This window comes from Streptopelia decaocto (assembly GCF_964273445.1).
Source record: "Streptopelia decaocto genome assembly, chromosome: 7".
In the NCBI taxonomy this organism is placed as follows: domain Eukaryota; kingdom Metazoa; phylum Chordata; class Aves; order Columbiformes; family Columbidae; genus Streptopelia; species Streptopelia decaocto.
In genome coordinates, this window is record NC_138661.1 from 12,938,755 (window position 1) to 12,958,325 (window position 19,571).

Consider the following 19,571-nt stretch of genomic DNA (forward strand, 5'->3'; position numbering starts at 1 on the left):
GGAGAACATGTCATAACAAAAAGAAAACCCAAACCATTCTGAATTAACTACCTGATAATTGAGGACTTACTGTTTTCACACTGAGCTGCTTTAAATATGGCCATAGTATCATTCAACTTATTTAGTGCTTTTTTCTCTCCCAAACACTCCCTTTCACATTCCTAGGGGTTCCTTGGAGAATAAATCATTATTAAGTAGTCATGATCTTCTGCAAATACCATTTAGGTCATTTGATTAGGGTGGGGGAGGACTGTTTACCTGTTAATTAAGAGCTACCCATTCCCTGTCATTTTCATTAGCTAAGTTGTCCTGTCTATTTATCAGGCATGATGATTTCCCCAGTTCAGAAGTCAAGAAAAGTAGTTCTTTCACCTAAAGACAAACGTTTGATCTATCCTGGTTTAACCCAATACCTTCTGCACTTGCAGGAGCTGCAGCTCTGGTCTGGAAATGGCAGAAGCCTGAAGCTTGTATTTTGCAGAGACAAAACCCATTACTCAGCTATTAAGCAGTAGCACATTTCTGGCAAAGGAGGAACCTTTTATCGGGGCCAGTGGGAAAGTCAGAGGATGCAGAATTACATGAAAGTGAAGGGAGGACAATCTGGTATTGACAGGTTCACTTGACCTTTGCATGCCTAAAAGATTCAATTATATGGGCCACCTGATACTATTCCAACTCCTGAAGGACCAGCACAGAGCCTCAGTATACATTAGGGTGTATTGGAATGCTATTCTTTGGCTGAGGTGGGAATTTGATTCTAATTGCTTATGGCCAATAAAGATTGCACAAGTAGGAAACAGGTTTCCACAAGTCTTGGCCCCATTATCATGCTGGAAATTCTGCCTCCCCGGCTTCTTGTACAGGTTTTTGTTTTGTTTGAGGGGATCAGCTACTATATCAGACCTTCTGGTTTCCATGTTTGTACCATAACAAATTAACACTGTTACAATTAGCTATCAGTTGCACTTTGCAGCCAAATCCAAGAGAATGTATTAAATTTCAATTATTTGCACAGCCAAGTTAGCATTAGCATACTGCACCTAAAGTCATGCATACTTGCTCTTCTGGTATCTGAGCCTGATCATATTCTGGGCACAAAATACAGGCTTTGCATTCCTTCAAGAAGAGATCCCTGGGTCCATAGGGGACTTTCAAATCACCTGAATAAGGAGCCCTGAGTACTTAAGCAGTTGAAGAAAGAGAGAAATACCATGCAGTCAAGGAAATAAGAGCTACAGAACCAATTTCTTCTTTTTTTCTTTCTTGCTAAATTCATGACTTTGTATTCCTGGCTACCCAGTGCCAGGTTTCAATGGAAGACATAGAGATCTCCACCGACAGCCACCTAGCAAGGGTATACCCTGAGAAAAAGTAGAACCAGGACTGAAGTCTCTCAAATTGAAACAAATCAGTGCTCCCTGCTCAAATTACCAAAAGTGTGTGATATATACTGTCACCACTGTGTCCTTAAAAAAAGAGTTCACAGCTGCTGGGCTCTGTACTAACTTTGTACTGCCAATCCCTATGGGTTAGGTGGGTTTGAAGCATCATGAATGGGTCAAGCTTCTCCATGGACCTGTACCACTTGTCCTGCAGAGGAGCCACAGCAGTGCTGGGGAGCTCAGCTGCTTGGCTCCATGTAGCTGGGCATCTATCCAACCTCCTAGGGCACTCCAGAATCCCAAATGTAGGTGTCTATGAGAGTGTCTGGAGAAAATAACCTTTCTGTATTCACCTCTTGATAGCAGTACCTGCACTTCAGCCAAGTACTACTTCAGAGCCTGTCTCACCTTTAATCCTCAATGTTCTCACTTTGAGAGCTGTATTCCATGTCATTGACTTCTCACCATTCTGCATCCTGCATTTGAAAGGCTGAGAGAATAGGGGCTGCTCTTCCTGAGGAAGAGAAGGCTCCAGGGAGACCTTATTGCAGCCTTTCAGTACTTAAAAGAGCCTTTAAGAAAGATGGGGACAGACTTTTTAGAAGAGCATATTAAGACAGGGCAAGGGGTAATGGTTTGAAACTAAAAGAGGGGGGGTTCAGGCTGGACATGAGGAAGTTTTTTACAACGAGGGTGGTAAAATATTGGAACAGGTTGCCCAGAGGGGTGGTAGATGCCCCATCCCTGGAAACATTCAAGGCCAGGCTGGACGGGGCTCTGAGCAACCTGATCTGGTTAAAGATGTCCCTGCTCATTGCAGGGGGGTTGGACTAGGTAACCTTGGAAGGTCTTTTCCAATCCAGACTACTCTATGATTCTATGATTTATGTCTCTCTAGTTCTTTCAAAGTATCCATTAGTTTGCTGTTATCATAGTTAGACATTATCTTTACTGAATAAAGCAGTCTTGTGCCCATGACTCACTGATGTACATCTGGATGAAGACTGAGTCTGTTTTCTGCAACACAGCCAGTTCTGGCAAAAGAAGCATATGACAGGAGTTAGCCGAGCAGTAATAAGACTCACCTGAACATATACATTTTTAAATTGCTACACAAGACAAGTTTCACAACAGCTAATATTTTTTAAGGAGATAAATCATTCAATTCATAATAGATTTAATTGTGCTCTTATTACTCACACCTGGCAATTTTTTTTTGCAGCACTTTTTTTTTTTCCCTCCAAAGCACTTTCAAAGCATAGAATGGGCCTTATGCCAGGTGTAGTATATGGCTCAAGCCCTGAAATAAATAGAATGGGATTTGCAGAGCCAGCTCTAGACATCGACAAAGTATGCAGTTGCTGGGGCAGCTGCCTGTTTTGTGTCTATCAGAGACCTGCCACTGCTACTGCCAAGAGAAAGGATTATGTGAGTAGGCTAAAAACTCTTGCTCATCCCTCTTGTAGAAGCAGCTGTCATGGCCCCTTGCTCTGACACAAGCAGGAGCACAGTGCCTGCTTCTTCATCCCAATGCTGCCCCCTCCCCTGGCAGCACCCATCTGTGAGGTGGTGAAATTCTGCATTTTCTTTACCTCTGAGCCTGTTCTGGTTCCTGTGTTGTCCTGGATTCAACCTTTTAGTTAAATTTGTCTGGTTTAAAATGGTATTCAGGATAATAAAGTAATTTCCAAGTCTTCCTATTAGCTAATTTGAAATTTAATCTCAAACAAATCTGAGAATATTGAGGTGTTTTCAATATATGTCAAGGACTTCCATCACCTGGGTATTGCTCTTCCTAGGCTTTTTCTAGATTTCTCAAAAGACCCTCCACTCAACTAACACCACCAGGATCTTTCTTTCATTTTCTTTTTACTGCATCCCTTGAAGTCCCATCATGAGATAAGGATTCGTTATACTGCATGCTGTTCTCCCAAAATCCTAAGAGAATTGTCCTCCCTCAATGAACTTGTACTTTAAATGGATGAGAAGGGAAAATGGTAGGAAAGCAAGCTGAGTGGCAGAGAAATGAACTGATTTTCTCTACATTGGGAGCCATATTGTTTATTTGACAAGCCCGAGAGTCCAATGTAACAGTGCCTGACATGGATGAGTGTTTCAAAATGAATGTAGGATACCCTAAGACAACAGACAATCGGTTCTCTATGATGGAAAACACATAAAACTAGAAGGAATCAATTTCAAATAGCCCCACAGAGTGCAAGATGGACTGAGTAAATCAGTGTGGATATACAAGAGATAAATTCTATGCCAGTCAGCCCAGGCAATTCCACTGAATTATTTCATCAGAGGTACAGTCAGTGATGAATACCTTCTTCACTAAGAGCAGAATGTAACAAAAATAATATAAATCTGTGGTGGAAGACAGGAGGGGGACTCGACTGCGTTTCTGAGCAGACAGAAGAAAAACAATTTGTGAACTGAAATCTAGTCTCTTTCTTTTTAATTAATTCCTTCTTCTAACGTACCAAACTATAACACAAAAATAGCTCAGATTATACTCTAGGGCAGTTGTTTACATGCATATTTACCAACTCTCCAGTGAACAGATATCTGAAGCAGATCACTCAGTGCTTAATATTCTCAGCAAAAGGAATGTAAATATCTATCCACAGAGAAAGCACCTATTCTCTTCAGGGTAAAAGATAACGGTATACAGACAAACCAGAAGCACAGTCTGAAGAGATGTAAAATACTCATCGTTTCTATTGATTTTAAGCTGCCTGGAAGCATCTCCTGGGAATGTTTCTCCAGATATTACCTCTGTAATCATAGTATTCTCAATTGAAAATACAACTGCTCTGTTGCAGTGCATTGGTATTGTAAACATGTGAAAGTGTTGGACTGATAAATGGATTGCCAGCAGAGATCAAAAGACAAATTCATTAGCCACATCAGGTTCTGGAAAGTAGAACCTGGCACTGGCTTTCTCTATGAGATTTCTTCCAGTCCTGTCATTGGCAGAACTGAGCTGTTGTCTGGTTCAGCTCTCTCACAAGTACCACTTTACTTCAATGTCACTGAGCACTGAAGTGAGTAAGATTTGAAGGGACTGAGATCCACTGTTAGAATAAACCTAATCACAATAGCCTTGTTGCGAAAAAGAAATTTAGCAAAAGACACAGACATTTTGAAACAGTTATCTGCATTCATAGGCAACCACATGCTCCATCTTCTAAGTGGTTTTCTATCTGCTATTCTTATAGGAAGGCTGTTCCAGAATAAAGTTGTTCCATCATTAGAAGTCTTCTGGTGATTTCCAGAAGTGTAGTCATAACCAGTTCTTAAGCCAATGTTTTTCTTCAGAGGAAATTATTTTTTCCCTCTCTCTGTTACATTTAAAATAGCAGCCACATCCCCACTCAGCCATTCTTTTCTTGGACTGATCTGAACCAGCTTTGCTTTTGAGTTTGCTTTCTAAGATGCCACTTAAGTATCAGAAAAAGCCATCTCGTGGAGATTGAATCCCTCTCTTGAAAACGGGTGACTGGGATTCTGTACAGCATTCCCAGAGAGACATCACTGCCCTTTCCCTGGCATGCAGGCGCTTCCCTCTCTTGCTGAAACACCTCACCCTATAGTTTACTGGAGCTGCTTAGTAAACAGACCTTTAGCCTGTGTAATCTGTGAGTAAATAAAAGTTATTAAGCTATCAGATATGATTTAGGGTATCTGTTCAGGGTGAAAGGAGTATATATCAGTCTTAAATGTTAGCTTTATTCTACTTGCCATGTAACCAGGCACCATTTAAAAAGGAAAGTTTTGCAATGACTAGTTCTTTCAGATTTTCTGGAGGCACCAGGCATGGATTGCTGGAACCATGCAAGGACAGACCAGTCTTTGCACAAAAGAGCTGCTATTCTCAGTCAACTTAATTCTACTCTATATTCAGTATGCTTTTAGTCACACATTCACATACCTACTTTAAAACATCATACCAGATTTTGGAAAAGGTATGAAATATAAATATGAACACAGCTGATGTTTGCAGTAAATGCATCCATATATTTAGAAAAGGCACCTTACATGGTCCATTCCTAGATGATAAAATCAGTGATTATCCAAAGTTCCCAAACTTAGAGGCTCCAAGCAAGACAATGGAAAAATGAGAAAATGAGATAATTACACTGGTAATAAACAACTTAGAAGACAGCTTTTAATGTACTGCTAATTTATGCAGGTGATATCTTAAACATCTATAGTCCTTATTTCCATAATAAGAAACCAAAATATCTTTCCAAATTTGTCTCATTAAGACTGATAAAAATTCACTTCTGGACACAGAAGTCTTCTTGTCCAGACATGTACTGCCAGCTACCCCATAACGTTCTCCATGTTGAAACAAAGCTTTGTGAAGTGCACTCAGGGCAGCTGGACCTGTGTGAAGACTGCCTGGAGTCAAAACATGACAAAGGATGAAAAACGCATCTGCTACTGGGACACTGGAGCAAAGCATTTATGATAGAGAAAAAATACTGATGGGGTGCAGGAGAGGATTGAAATGATTCATGATGGCCTAATTACATTAGAAACAACACTTCTTCAGCTAGTTGAAGAAGAGAGCCTGGGGGAAACTGAGGGAAGGACAGCCCTTAGGTCAGTTTGATATTTATTTTCCTGCATGTGGACAGCCATTCCTCATGAAAACTGAGTTCTGCCACTATACCAAAACTCAGCATCAAATTATGCCTCAAAGAAGCAGTTGGATGTTATCATTGACAGCACTGGAGGGCCATTACTAATACTGAAACATCCTGAGACATATAAAACACTTAAGCAAGTATAGTTCCAGTGGGAAATGTCTGCAGACAACAGGTACATTTTGGCACCTATATAATGTGTTTATGGCTATTGCTTCCCACAGAAAATAACAAAATATATTTAAGCAGTATGCAAACCATCAGCTGTCACTGAATTATATTACAAAGATGATCTATAATCCTGAAAAGTGTGACTGTGTTTATTCTATAGCAATAGTTTATAAGCTGCAAGACAATAATCCTAGCTAATGCTTTTCACAATATGCAGATGATCAGCTTCCCAAGTAGGAGACTCAGAATGAAATATTATTAACAATTTGTGATTATTTCCATGCAGATACTGAATGACTAATTCCTATCAGATTTTTCTGTAGTTGCAGGAGGGAGTGTTTCTGCACCTGTTTCTCTTCCCCCAAATCTAATCATCAGTAAAAAAGTACTCAGTCAGCTGTTAAATTTCAAACCAGTTAGTATATTTCATGCATTTAAAAACTGACAAAATATGAGGTCATATAGCCATAATAAAACACCACAGCAATACCAAGAGAAGTGATTGTCAAGCTTGCAAAGCTTCACACGGTCATGCAAACTAGAGTACTCAGTTAATACAATAAAGAAAAATTTTGGGAAAATGTGGAAAGAGCTTAAAGCAGTTGTTAATTATTAGAAATTTATGTAAAACTGGTTAGCTCATGTCATCTCCTGTGGCATTATTCACAGAGGGGAAGGCAACTTAACATTTTGAGAACAGAAAGTTCATTAATTCATATAGTCATAAATCTTTACATTTTGTCTATAGACCTGGACTGAGCCATCTGCCTTGTGTCTGAACAAAACTTAAATTCTTTTGTCTACACACATATTTGAAGGCAGCAACAAACAAAATCAGACATTGCAGATAGTTCCTATCCCAGTACAACTTCTCTGTCAACATGTCCAATACAATGATAATTATTCATACATATATTGATAATTTGAGCACAGAAGTTTAACTCTAAAGGTTTTGTATAATATTTACCACGTGTGTTTTCTGAAAATAGTGACATTTTTGAAATAGTCAAGAATTTGTGCTACGACATTTTTATAAACATTCAAAGTTGCACACTTCAAAAGTATCTGAAAAAAAATCATGCCTGGTTAACAGAGACATATCAGTTTGGCAACCAAATCTCACACAGGTTCTATCAGTTAAGTGTTCTTGGTCCCAGAGTTTCAAGACTGAAGATTTCCTCCCTAAGTCTTCCTGGCAGATGAAGCTTGCTGTAGTGTCTGGTTTCCAAGAGGGGACATAGAAGTCATCTTTTACCTTCAGCATTGCAGCAGCTGATGGAGGAGCCAGTGGCCATACCAGAAATGTATTAGATAGGGATTGCAAAGATGGGAAAGGCAGGAGTTTGTTAGAAAAACGGCGGGAAAAAAAGAAATGGGATGCAGAAAAAGGGTGGATTTTTGTGCCTGGTTAGAAAGATACTGAGGTTCCCAAGCCAGCAGGCCTTTTGCCAATGAAACACTCTCTTCTAAAAATGTGTTAAACTGAGCTGGCAGAGGAACATCTCTCTATCCATATACTGTCAGAAAATAGGTATTAGCTTTGTTGATAATGTGTTCTCATCTTCCTTCCTTTTCTGCTCAATGGACATTCCCAGCCTTGTTATATTCTCAGGCTCTTCTCAGTGACAACCAGTGGCAGGACAAGGGGCAGTGGGTTCAAACTGGAACACAAGAGGTTCCACTTAAATTTGAGAAGAAACTTCTTCACAGTGAGGGTAACAGAGCACTGGAACAGGCTGCCCAGGGGGGTTGTGGAGTCTCCTTCTCTGGACACATTCAAAACCCGCCTGGACACATTCCTGTGTAACCTCATCTAGGCGTTCCTGCTCCGGCGGGGGGATTGGACTAAATGATCTTTTGAGGTCCCTTCTAATCCCTAACATTCTGTGATTTTGTGATTCTGTGATACCCTGTTAGCATCTGTGTCCGCACTGTGGGGTTACTGGTCAAGTCCCAGTACTGCAGGGATGCAGGGTCCCTTAGGACCCTGTTTTTCAATTAGGAATTATATTTAAAATAGTCATTAAGGTATATTGTTGCAGTCCCTGGAGCAGTTTTACGTTATTTAAAGGTATGGTCATAGACAGTTCTGGGTAACTGCACGAATAGAACTGCCACCCCCTCACAGAAGATGGATTGTTTGACATTTTTATCAGCTCCAGCCTTTGTTCTGTGGAGATGTCAGCCAGTTACCTACATTGGCATGACTGGTAGGAAAGTAGGTAGCAAGTGCAGCTGGTAGTGTCTTGCAAGTCTGTGATGCTAAATCAGCATTACTGCCACGTGCTTCTTCAATGAGGCCGGGATGTGGAGGTAGAGTCGTGACAGTATGTTCCAAGGTGTCCCTGCACTTCTTCCAGCTTGCTCTGTCAACGTTTCATCTGGAGTTATTAGTGTTTATAAAAGCCCTTAAAATAGCTGCATGGTGTTCATAGAAGCAAATATAGAAGTTCTTGTGCTTAACTTCTTCATACTGGGGTAAAATAGGGCTAAATTGGACAAGTACAGCGATCATAATAGCACAACCCAGTTTAAGGGCGACTTTCAAATTCCCTTCAGGTCCTAAAGACAACTGAGTTTAAGCTAAAATCAGACCAGAACTCATTCTTTCCTGCTCTACAGAAACACCTTCTCCCTTTAACAGATGCAAGATTTTGGGGTGTCTACACTAAGTCCTCCACTTGCAGGTGGAGAAACCATGAAATTCTGTAATTTCTGAAAAACACATTATTTCAGAAAAATCATTAAGATTTGTATTAGCCCTTATAAAATAACCATGCATATTCTAGCATAAAAGAGCAGTGTTTTTGAAGAACAGATACAAACCAGGGGGTTTTATACACATCAGATGCTAAAAATCTTACCACCTATGAAATATGGAGAAGGGAACATAATGGACATTGTATTTACTTTCTCATAACATTATTTCTGAAAAAGACAAAGCAGTGTGTATGAGTCTATTCCAGGCACAGTGGATCAATCACCATCTGTCACCAAAACTGACGAACTCTTAGTTGTTCTTCTCTAGACAGTGAAATAAAGAGTTGATCATGTTTCACTGAGAAATCCACCTTTTTTTGTTTTTCAAATGGGCTGTAGGTCTGTAAGCATGTTCCACGATCACTGTCAGATGAGCCACAGACAGTATTTGAAGTAACATACCGCATCTTCTAGGACAAGACAAGGAAACACAGGCTATTACAGCAGTATGACCAAATTCAAACCTCACTTGACACTGGAGTCTGCCTCAATCACATCAATGAGGGATAAGGGAAGCTCTGTAGAAAGAAGAGGAAAATGAGTTGATTTATTATGCTGCAGTGTAACAAAAAGTCTCTAAAAACTGATAATCTGAAATATTTTATCATTAGTAAACTACAATTTGCACACTGTGACTATACAATATTTTTTTTAAAAATACTTTTTTATTATTTTCAGTACTTACAAGTTTCTTATAACTGCTGTTTCAAAAAGGAAACAACACAGTATCAGACCTGGAAGCATCTCCCATTTATTTCCTTTAAAATTTACAATTGCTTTAGAGAAAAATATACGTGTGTGTCTTACTGATTTCTGATTTGCCAATGCTAAAACAATATCCCATGTAAATTATAGAAACTGACAAATTAATTTTTGTGTTTGTATATCAGGCAAATAAATAAATCTTACAGTTACTAATTAATTTTCAACCTTGCACATGAGAATGTGATTAGACTGACTACAACTGACACTGATTAACTGAGACAGGATGTTATTAAATCCCTTTGGGGAGTTTTTGAAAGACCCACCACATTTAGAGCAGAGAGCTTTCCTCTGCATTAGCTCATTTGTGGAGCAATTACATGGGACTTACTACTGAAAAGATGTCAGGAAAAACACTGAGCAAACCATTGAAGTGGAATTCACACCCCTCTCCTCTCTGTCAAAACATCTCAAAACCTCTTAGCTGTAAAACATTTTTTCAAGATTATCTATGGCAAAGCTATTCATTATATATCAGTAAGAGGTATGAGGTTAGATTAAGATGGAAGAGAGCTGGTGATGGATCTGAAAACAGCAGAGATTTGTCCCTGCTGAAATGGCCTCTTTACTCCAAGACTCCAAGTTTAACTAGATTTTGGGTCTGAAAAGCCAGACAGTGTTTTCATTTCATCCATTTCAAAATTTGCAAGTTTTGTTATTTCATTAGAAAACTACTATGGAGGGTTTCTCAGTGAAGTGCAGAGAAATATGCAATATGCACTGGTTTGAAAAATTCCCACTGGTTCTGGAAAAACGTATGGCTGAATTTTCCAATTTTGCTCAAAATTAAGATTTCAAAGACCTGAATTTTAGGAGCAGTTTATAATTTTGTACCTAAAATATACAGATACAAAAGGGAGAGCCAGGTAGAGACCGTTTTCAAACTCATAGTCCTACAATGCACTGTTTTTCTGTCAGACATAGTTGAGAAAGCAAATATATAGTGAAGTACCACAGAACTGGTATGCATTAAATAAGTACATATGTATTGATCATGAGCTTTGCAGTTTGACAATATCAGAAAAACTATGAGAGATACGTAATACAAAATAGCACTTACAGTTCACTGAAGAACCAACAATACTGAGTCATTATAGATTACAGAGATTTATTCTCACCTCCACTTTGATTTTAAAGCCAATATTGCTATACATTCAAGTGATGACAACACCTAGACCTAGGGCCATCTCATTTTTTCTGTCAACCCTGGATGTCTTCACTTACTTAAGCCAAGTCTGGTATGGCAGTTAAAAGTACTTAAATGTACTTAAATGTTCCCCCTGTATTCAGTGAACAACTCAGTGGTACAACTAGAGTACCATGCTGGAATTCACTTAGTGCTTTTCCTTAGAGTGTCTCAAAGAGCATCATCTTCCTGCCAGTAATTATTGATGTGAGGTTGATCCCAGAGTTGCAAGAGACTCAGCAGAGTTCTCGTTTCCCATAAACACTGAGATTCTCTGCTGCTCTCTGTAGCACAACAATTCCACCTGAAATGTTTCCCTGTATGTAAACATGTGTTCACAGTACAAAAGGTCCCTATTTTGCAGTACAAAAGGTCCCTACTATGCAGTACCCACCTGCAATTGATGACAAATACTAGAATGTAGGATTTTCTGCATGTATAGCAAACACTGACCACAGGGAAAGCTTAGGCAAAAATTCTGGTTCATAAATATGAATGCGCTTGAGTGAGGAAAAACTGATCTTTTATTAAGTTTATCCTTCAAGGCACATTATGTTGCATTTCTGATATTGCAAGGGAACACAGCAATACTGTATCAGGAATTCTGTGTGATGAAACGCTGTAGTCCTTACTCAGATTTTACTCAGGAAAAAACACCTTTGACTTGAGTGACAATTTGCTTGACTAAGGACTGAACAGGGTGTTTTGAAACTTACCCGCATTGCTTGATGCTAATTTTGGGCAACAGTTCTTATTGCTAATTTACCTGCCTTGTTGGCCTTCTCCTGGGCTCTCGATCTGCTTTTGCTGTGCATTATTCATAGCTTATATTGCTAGTTCAGGTTGTTTGTGTTTTTCATTTCCAGCAAATACTTGCAGCAATTGTTCTGCTGCTGGTAAATGTGTGTGGAACCTGGTATGTGGAACTTGAACCTCAGCCCAGATTTAATTAAAACTGTTAAACACATTCTCACTATGGTGCTCAGAAGGAATTTTGCTGACCTTCTTTCAATGAAGCATAAATTTGTTTAATCTGATGTTTTTACAACGCAAAAATATAAGGGCTTGGTTCATAAATCTTAAGAGCAAATGCTTTTTAGGATAGATGGAGTAGCACCCATATACAACTATTATAAGGTCAATTATAAATGCTTATTCTGACCTACAATAGTCATACAAGAAAACCACTAAACGTGTGTGCTATAACATCACCTTGTTTTGTAGTTCTAATACTGCTGTAAAGTAAGATATCCTGAATAATAATTAGTACCAAATTATGCCGTAGCCTACTGATATGCAGCAAATCTAGCTAGGTTTTCACTCGTATGTCTTATGAGCCACACCTAGCCATGGTTTATCCTCTATTCATGCTGCAGGGTACGAAATTCCTGGGTGCCAACCTGCCTATGGCAACCTAGAATTCTCCAGGGCAGGCTCGCAAAATCTTCACCTACTCTCTGGGACAGGTAAATAATAAGTGATGTTTTGTGAAGTTATGCTTTCTTTCTAACTTTCTGATGTCTGTAAAAATGTTTCATTTCTTCACATCAGTCTGTAGTCTCTCGTCATTCAGTTGTGTTATGTTTTCTGAACTGGAGGATTGACAGCAGATCTGTTTGTTATAGTACGCTAGCCAAGCCTTTAATAGTTATTATTAATGTGCATAAAAACAGAAAGCTGTTTAAGAAGATGCAAAATCCACAGCTGCTTGCTATCAGTTAATATTTTTTTTCTGATGGAGTAGTTGTTATAATGCAGATACATTGAATTTAATTGTTGATACCACAGTTATCTGGGCAGTTAGCCCACTTTTCCTAATTGCTGGTATGTGTATAGTCTCTCTCCTTTATCAGGTTTGCATTAATCTTCAGTCTCCCGAAGGAAGGATTTTTTTCAGTTCTACAGATACAAAGACACTGAAAGGATGGAAGAGATGTGACTGATTCTACTGTGTGTTTCTATGCAGCACATAGTATATGTTTAACTAATGACTATTTCTCCATATTTTGCTTAGATTCTCTTTTACTTTTCTTCTGAATTTACTCTTTATTCTTTGTTACTTGGTTTAATTTCAAGGGACAGCTATGTAGAAGAAATGTCATTCACTGATCCTATAGTTTTCAATGACAAATGAAATATTGAAATATATTTTAACGTAAGAAATTAATTAGATTAAAAAAATAAAGACCGGGTAAGCTTTAGATTTTCTTCTTGCAGTCTATTGATTTTCTTTTAATAATGTGTGCGAATTTTCATCTTAAGATTGCTGCTAGTGTAGTAAAGACATAAGTAAGATTCTTTTGGTATTTTTTTGCATGGTTTATACTCTGTGGAATGAAAAAAAAAAGGAAAAAGAATCTTGGAAAATTGATTCGAATTCCTGTTTTTCAAACCCCTGGGGCTCTGCACATGCACTATACTCTTACCTGTGTTTAGACGAGCTTGATGCAAAAAATTACTTTGTTCTATTGCTTGTCTCTGTTAAAACCAGGAGATTACCAGTGAAGTGAAATATAATCAGAGCATGTAAAATGGTTTTTCAAATTGTTTGACCCTGATTCCAATTTGATTGAATATTTTGAAGTCTTTCTTAATCGGAACGAATTCACAGAGCCACAGTGTAATCACTGAGTTTGATTTTACGTGGTGTTTTTAAATGGATGCCTGTGGGAAAGTTCAGAGTTTTGGGATGATATTTAGTAGCCTTTCTGTAGGGGTCTCTCAAAAAATCTCTTTTCTACCATCACCGTCCACTTGTAGTTCTTACTTTCAAAAGAAAAAAAGCTTACTCTTATGGATGACAATACCACAGTTTATCTCCAAGTATACAAGCATACCAAAGCTTAAAATGTTGGCTCAGACTATTTAGCCATTTCATAAAATAAATAAAGAGCCATTCAAAGAGTTCAGTTCCCGCTTATCATTTTAAAAAGCTCAAAAGGATCTAAATTTTTACAGAGAAATTTTAGTATTTCCTGAAATCTTGCTTGTTTCTTTCCTGTTTATTAACTCAAATCTGAATCAAACTGTTTCAGCATATTTAGACTTTAAAGTTTATCTAGAAACTTGCCTTCCAATAGTATTGAAAAGCATCAGCTTGCTGATGGTACTAAACAAAAATACATTTGTTTATGAAAATGAAAGATAGTGAGTTTGACAACTGTCAGCACTTATAAAATGAGGATAGATTCTATTTTATCCAACCTGATGCAGCTTAACCTTTCAAAAAATAATAACAAAGCAACAAAAATTTCAGCAAGCGAGTAAAAAAAAAAAAAAAATCAAGTCTGAATTCACCCAGAATGCTAAAGTAGTTCGGTTATAAGGCAAAAAAACTGTGTTATGTGTTTAGGTAATACACATCTAATACACATCTCAGGCCACAAGAGAAAATTTGGAGTAAGTTTGTAGAATACAAAGCTGCTTTCTCACTCTTCATGATTCTTTAGGGTATGACATCCACAAGGTAGGTGGAAGCGAAGGGCTCCTGGGTCCCCTCTGAAGCAACATCCTGCAGATTGCTTTTCACATGAATAGCACAAACGTCTTTTCAGAAGGATGCCTGCTGCCTGGTTTGGTCTCTCCACACTTGCAGAGAGCTCCTTCATTTACTTTCTAACTCCAAAAATGACAGAAGAGCTAATGCCAAGGTGCTGGACTGCTAACAGGAGTTAGGAGGAATGCAGTCCTGTTCCCTCTCCTTCCCCATACACCCACAAAAAAAAGGCAAGAAAACAATCTTACACTGAAAAGCCAGTTCAGCCGAGGGAACAGGACAAAATAGACTTGACTGAACTAATAAATCATGACATTAAATTGGGAGGAAGGTTGTATGAAATGATGGCACAACATGCTGAGCAGTGGGGAACTTGCTGGTGGTGAACTCACTTATACTCTTGCAGAGTAGAAGACTTCTCAGTTAACAAGTCCTAAAATAATGTACTGCAGTGTATAAAACAAGGTAGGGCCAGAAATAATTAACCAAAGGTGACAGAAGGCAATTCCTTTCTCTTTTTTTTCCTTCTCATCTCTTGCTGTAACATCAAGTTGATCAAAGAACTTGGGATAATTTGTTATTGTAGGAAAACTAAAAATATCTTGAAATATTCAGGCAAAATAACTTCATTCAGATAACAGCCAGTAGCTCCCATTGTTCTTGTTCAATTCCTTATGCATGAGTCTGTGTGTATTAATAATTTCCCTCCAAATCTGAATTACATGTGCACAGCTGAGAATTTGGGTGTGTCCGGGCTAATGCATATTATTTAATCAGTGTATCTAAATCAATTTATTAATTTATTTAATTTGTTTGCTTGTATTAACAAACTGATTATCTATTCTACTACCAGTAAACTTTGCAGCTTCTGTGGCATGTTGCTTTATTAGTGTCACACAGCTGTGTGAGCAGGCAACTAAATGATAAAAAGCAGAGACTGCAGTAGAACTGCACCAATAGCGGTGTCTGTGAGGTCAATGTGTTGTCTGTGAGGTCTCACTCTAAGCCATAGCAGCATTCTCTCCTATGGTCTTCAGTAATAATATCTGGCAAACATTGACAATTTTTTAAAGGCAAGCATCTATGGATTCAAGTTAGAGATACAACATGAGCTTCTGCCTTGTATGTCTTCTGTCACAAAAGAGGATCAGAAAAACAACTGTGACCACATGTAATTAAAAAGCAAATTCAGTAATTTGCTCAAAGCACGTAATATTAATTGGTTATAAAGGAAAAAAGCAGTTCCTCCTTCCCCCCAGTCTCAGTAGTAATTCTAACTGGTCCCAGAGCCAAAAGAGTATATTTAATTTTTTCAAGTACTAAGCATAACCTTTTTGATGGGAAGTGCTAAGCCAGCCAAGCAAAATGAGTCCCTTGAGCCAGACATAGATGAATTTCAAATCAGAAGAAAGAGAAAGGGATTGGGAAAGGAAGGAAATAGCTAAGGTGAGAATAGAGGTGATAACCTCTGTGCACCAACTTATGAGTAGGTGCTTTATAGCAAATGAAACAGGAACAAAATTACTTCCCTACTAGTAGAGCACATTTCTATAGTACTCCCCTACCCTGCCTCCAGCCTCAGTCCTTTAACAGAAATATTAATTTCAGCTTGCTTCTGAACAGTGGGTTTCACCCATTCTCATTACACGTCCTATGACAAATAAAAAGCACAATTCAGGAGGAAACATATTCCTGTTCCAGCACAGTTTGATCCAGATGAATCAGGAAGGTAAACAGACAAAAGCAAAAGTGAGAAAAGTTTAATAGCACAATTAAAATATAACTTCATAAGCTTGTGAGCTGATATGTCAAGCTGCTTTCAGTAATTTCCAGAGGGAGTGCTTACCGGTGACTACAAACCAAAGCAATCTAGAAGCTGGCCACCCGAAGCTGTAAGGGGAGCTGCTGCAATCGAAGGCTGCTTGCTCAATTGCCTGAACAGCTCTCTTTGGTTTCCAAATCATAAATTGAAGTCTGCCTCTAATTTTGCTACCTCAGTTTCTCAATACCTCACTCCTGTTTTTTTCTCTCTTTTCTCATCACTGCTTAGTAGTTTGGATTCCCTAGTGAGATGCAGTGCAGACTGCTAGGACTCTGCCAGACATTAAAAAGCAGGCAACGTATGTTCAACAGCTTCAAATCACTTTCTGTGGGAAGCAGCCCCCCCCAACAGCCTTTGTCATAGTAAAAAGAATTTGTTGCAGTCAGCCCTTTCTCCTGCTTTTCTTATCTTTTCATACCCTGCAACTCACCATTTCTTCTGGTAAAATGTTTTATGCAAACAATATCAGTCTCTGGAAAGCCAAAAAATGGCAGCTCTTACAGAGATGAACCTTCTTCCAGAGTCTTAAGAGTAGATTCTGGGCAGCAAGCATTGTGAAGATCCCTTCATTCCTGGTAATTGTCAGGGTGGTTATGTCTCTGGTCTCTTGGAAAATGATGGCTGAAGGTTACCACGTTAGAATTTAACTCCCTTCTCTCTTAGCATCACCAGCTGCCTCATTTCAGATCTGGTCCAGAGCACTAGACAATTTTGGACATGTGGGAAATCTGGAGTACAGCATGAACACAAGCAGAGTCCTCACTGGTCATGAGAAAACAAACATACTCTTCCTGCCTCTAGAGAATGAGTCATAAACCACATATTCCCCCTTGAATTGCATGCTTTTCTTCTTCTCTTGCAACCTTGTTTTCCACCTGTTCATCCCCTCATTTTCTGGCAACACAGAGAAAAAAACTTGAACTTAACAGTTTGCCTTTAAGCTACTGACTCTAAGAGTCTACCTACAAGTGCCAAAATCAGTCAGTCCCCTCAGACTTTGGGGAGAACCTAATAGTGCCACTAGGAGACAGCCTGGAAGTAGGCAGAGATTGTAATGGCTTCTGCTGCTTCCACTGTTTCACTCTGCCCTGGTCACATTCGAATTTGGGCACAAGGCTCTTGGTTTTTTGCCATGCACTGTATTCATTTCTCACATACAGCCAGCCTGACTGTACTCAGGTATTTAACCTCAAAAGTGTCTCGTAAGCAAAAGCAGCCACCTGCTTGAGAGGAAACAGAAACATCTTTTTAAGACTTCAGATCCAAACCAAGTTAGCAGAAGTATTACATCAATCTTGAGAGGGCTGCCTCAGATCTCCAGTCTCGGTGCAAGCTGTGCGTGGTGGATGGTGCACATCCCAGTTTGTAAAGCCACATTCTTTCCTCCTCATGGGGTGCTCTGCACCCTGGATTACTTGGTGCTCTACACAGGTCTGGATCCTCGCTGTTCATTTTCATTTGCCCTTTGCAGTTTTCAGCACACTGGATGTTGCCTGCTGGAGAAACTTCATTTAAAATAATCAAAAACACCTTTAGTGTCTATTTCTGAAAGCCAGAATTTTATTAATGGTATTTCCATTCAATCTATTCAGAATCTTAGGTTATGGATAGTGCCTTTAAATAAATAAAAACTTGGATGTCTTTATTATGAGCATATTTCAAAAATCTTGCCACATTCCACTGACGATAACGGCATTCATCTAAGACAACTCAATGCTGACAGCTGCTCCTCTAAGGGAGCATGTTAATGTGTTACATGTTAACGTGTAACTGAATTTTCATATATTAATCACCTCATATTATGTTTACTATTGAATGCTGTTGTTGGATAGATGTGTCTGTGAGCTTTGAGTACTTGTTATAGAAGTCATCCGTTACGCAATGAAAGACTGCCAGGTCAATATAACCAAAAACGATTCAGTTCTATTTTTAAGAGAGATCTCTCTTTTCTACCTCTTACAAATAAGCTCAACACAGTTTACATGCACCACATAATATCTCTTGCCTGGTCTGAATTTTCAGTTGTGTAAATTATGCAACAGTCATATACCCACATCCTAGGTGACAAAAGAGCTGCTTTCCAAAATTCAGTGATACTTCTGTTTTAACATAGTTGTATCAGCTCTCAGGTGCTGTAAATAGGCTCTAATGCTAAGGATCTGTCCCACAGCACTTAGGACTTCAACTGCTAAACACATTTTCCTTTATTTTTCCCCACCTCCCTTCCACATGATTGTCTTTAATGTTTCTGATAAAGCATCCTTCTTCTCTGGTTTAAATTCTGCCAGAATGCCTGGAACCTAGGAAAAGAACTCAGTTACTTGTTTTACGTGTCCATCAGTCATCTGGAAAGTATCTGAGCTCCAGAATTGGATCACCCACACATTTATTCTGAAACATATGTACAGGCCTTCCCTCTAACATTCCCAACCCAGCTTCATGTTCTTTATTTTGAAAATGAATAGTAGAAAGCAAATTAAAATGGTTTAATACTTGTGGGAAAAAAAAAATCTCAAAAAGTTATCTATCTATATATGTGTGTGTGTGTACATATATATCTACAGGAAGAAAAGATCTGCATGCAATTTCTCAGGCAAACTGTTAATACTCCAAGGTTCAAACATTTAACAAACTTCTTTGAAAGGAATGGAGATACTTGGTGGATCTGTTTTAGTGACAGAAAACCTGACACACCTTTGTGAAAATTTGCAGAAAATTAGGTGAGCAGAACGAAGTGTGTGTGAGCCTGAATTATGGGAAAATGCCTGTTGTAGAAGTTGAATACACATTTGTTCGGGTCCAAACGAAGCTGTTGAATAAAGAGCACAAGAACTTTAGGATTCATAGGCTGGGCTCTAGGTCTGTGCTACAGCAACATAATTTTTTTGCCAATAAAACTAATTTCAAGTCTGCAGTTAGATTCTCAGAATCTGGATCTAGACTTTTTGATTTGATCACCTCCTCCTCCTAATCAGATGGAGCAAGCACAAGGTTAGGCACAAAAACTGCAGACAAGGAAGATAGTTTTGACATTAGCCTTTTGAAACAGTGACCCTGAGCATGTAACACATAATCAAAACCTGATTAACACAGAAATCCAATTACTGCTTCATTAAAGATCTTTCATTAATCTAAAAAACACTTGTAAAATGCTTGGGCTCCATTTCCCAACAACTACAAATCTAAAAAGAATTGTCGAGGGGTCAGATTCAATGACACAACTATCGTCTCCAAGCTATTCCTCCTAGGCCAAGGTCTGGGTGCCTTTCTTGCCTTTCTGTCCTGGGCAGCACACAGATTTACCATGACCCTGTGACCAGCAGCAGAGCCA

General features: G+C 38.8%; 1 protein-coding gene across 1 annotated transcript in view; it reads left to right on the plus strand.

The window, feature by feature from the left end:
• The window catches only part of BEGAIN (brain enriched guanylate kinase associated), a 153,594-nt gene that overhangs the window by 66,542 nt on the left and 67,481 nt on the right, over window positions 1-19,571 (plus strand). The window contains exon 3 of the mRNA XM_082058296.1: window positions 12,299-12,388. Coding sequence (XP_081914422.1) covers window positions 12,299-12,388 — 90 coding nt within the window. The remainder of the gene's footprint in view (window positions 1-12,298; window positions 12,389-19,571) is intronic.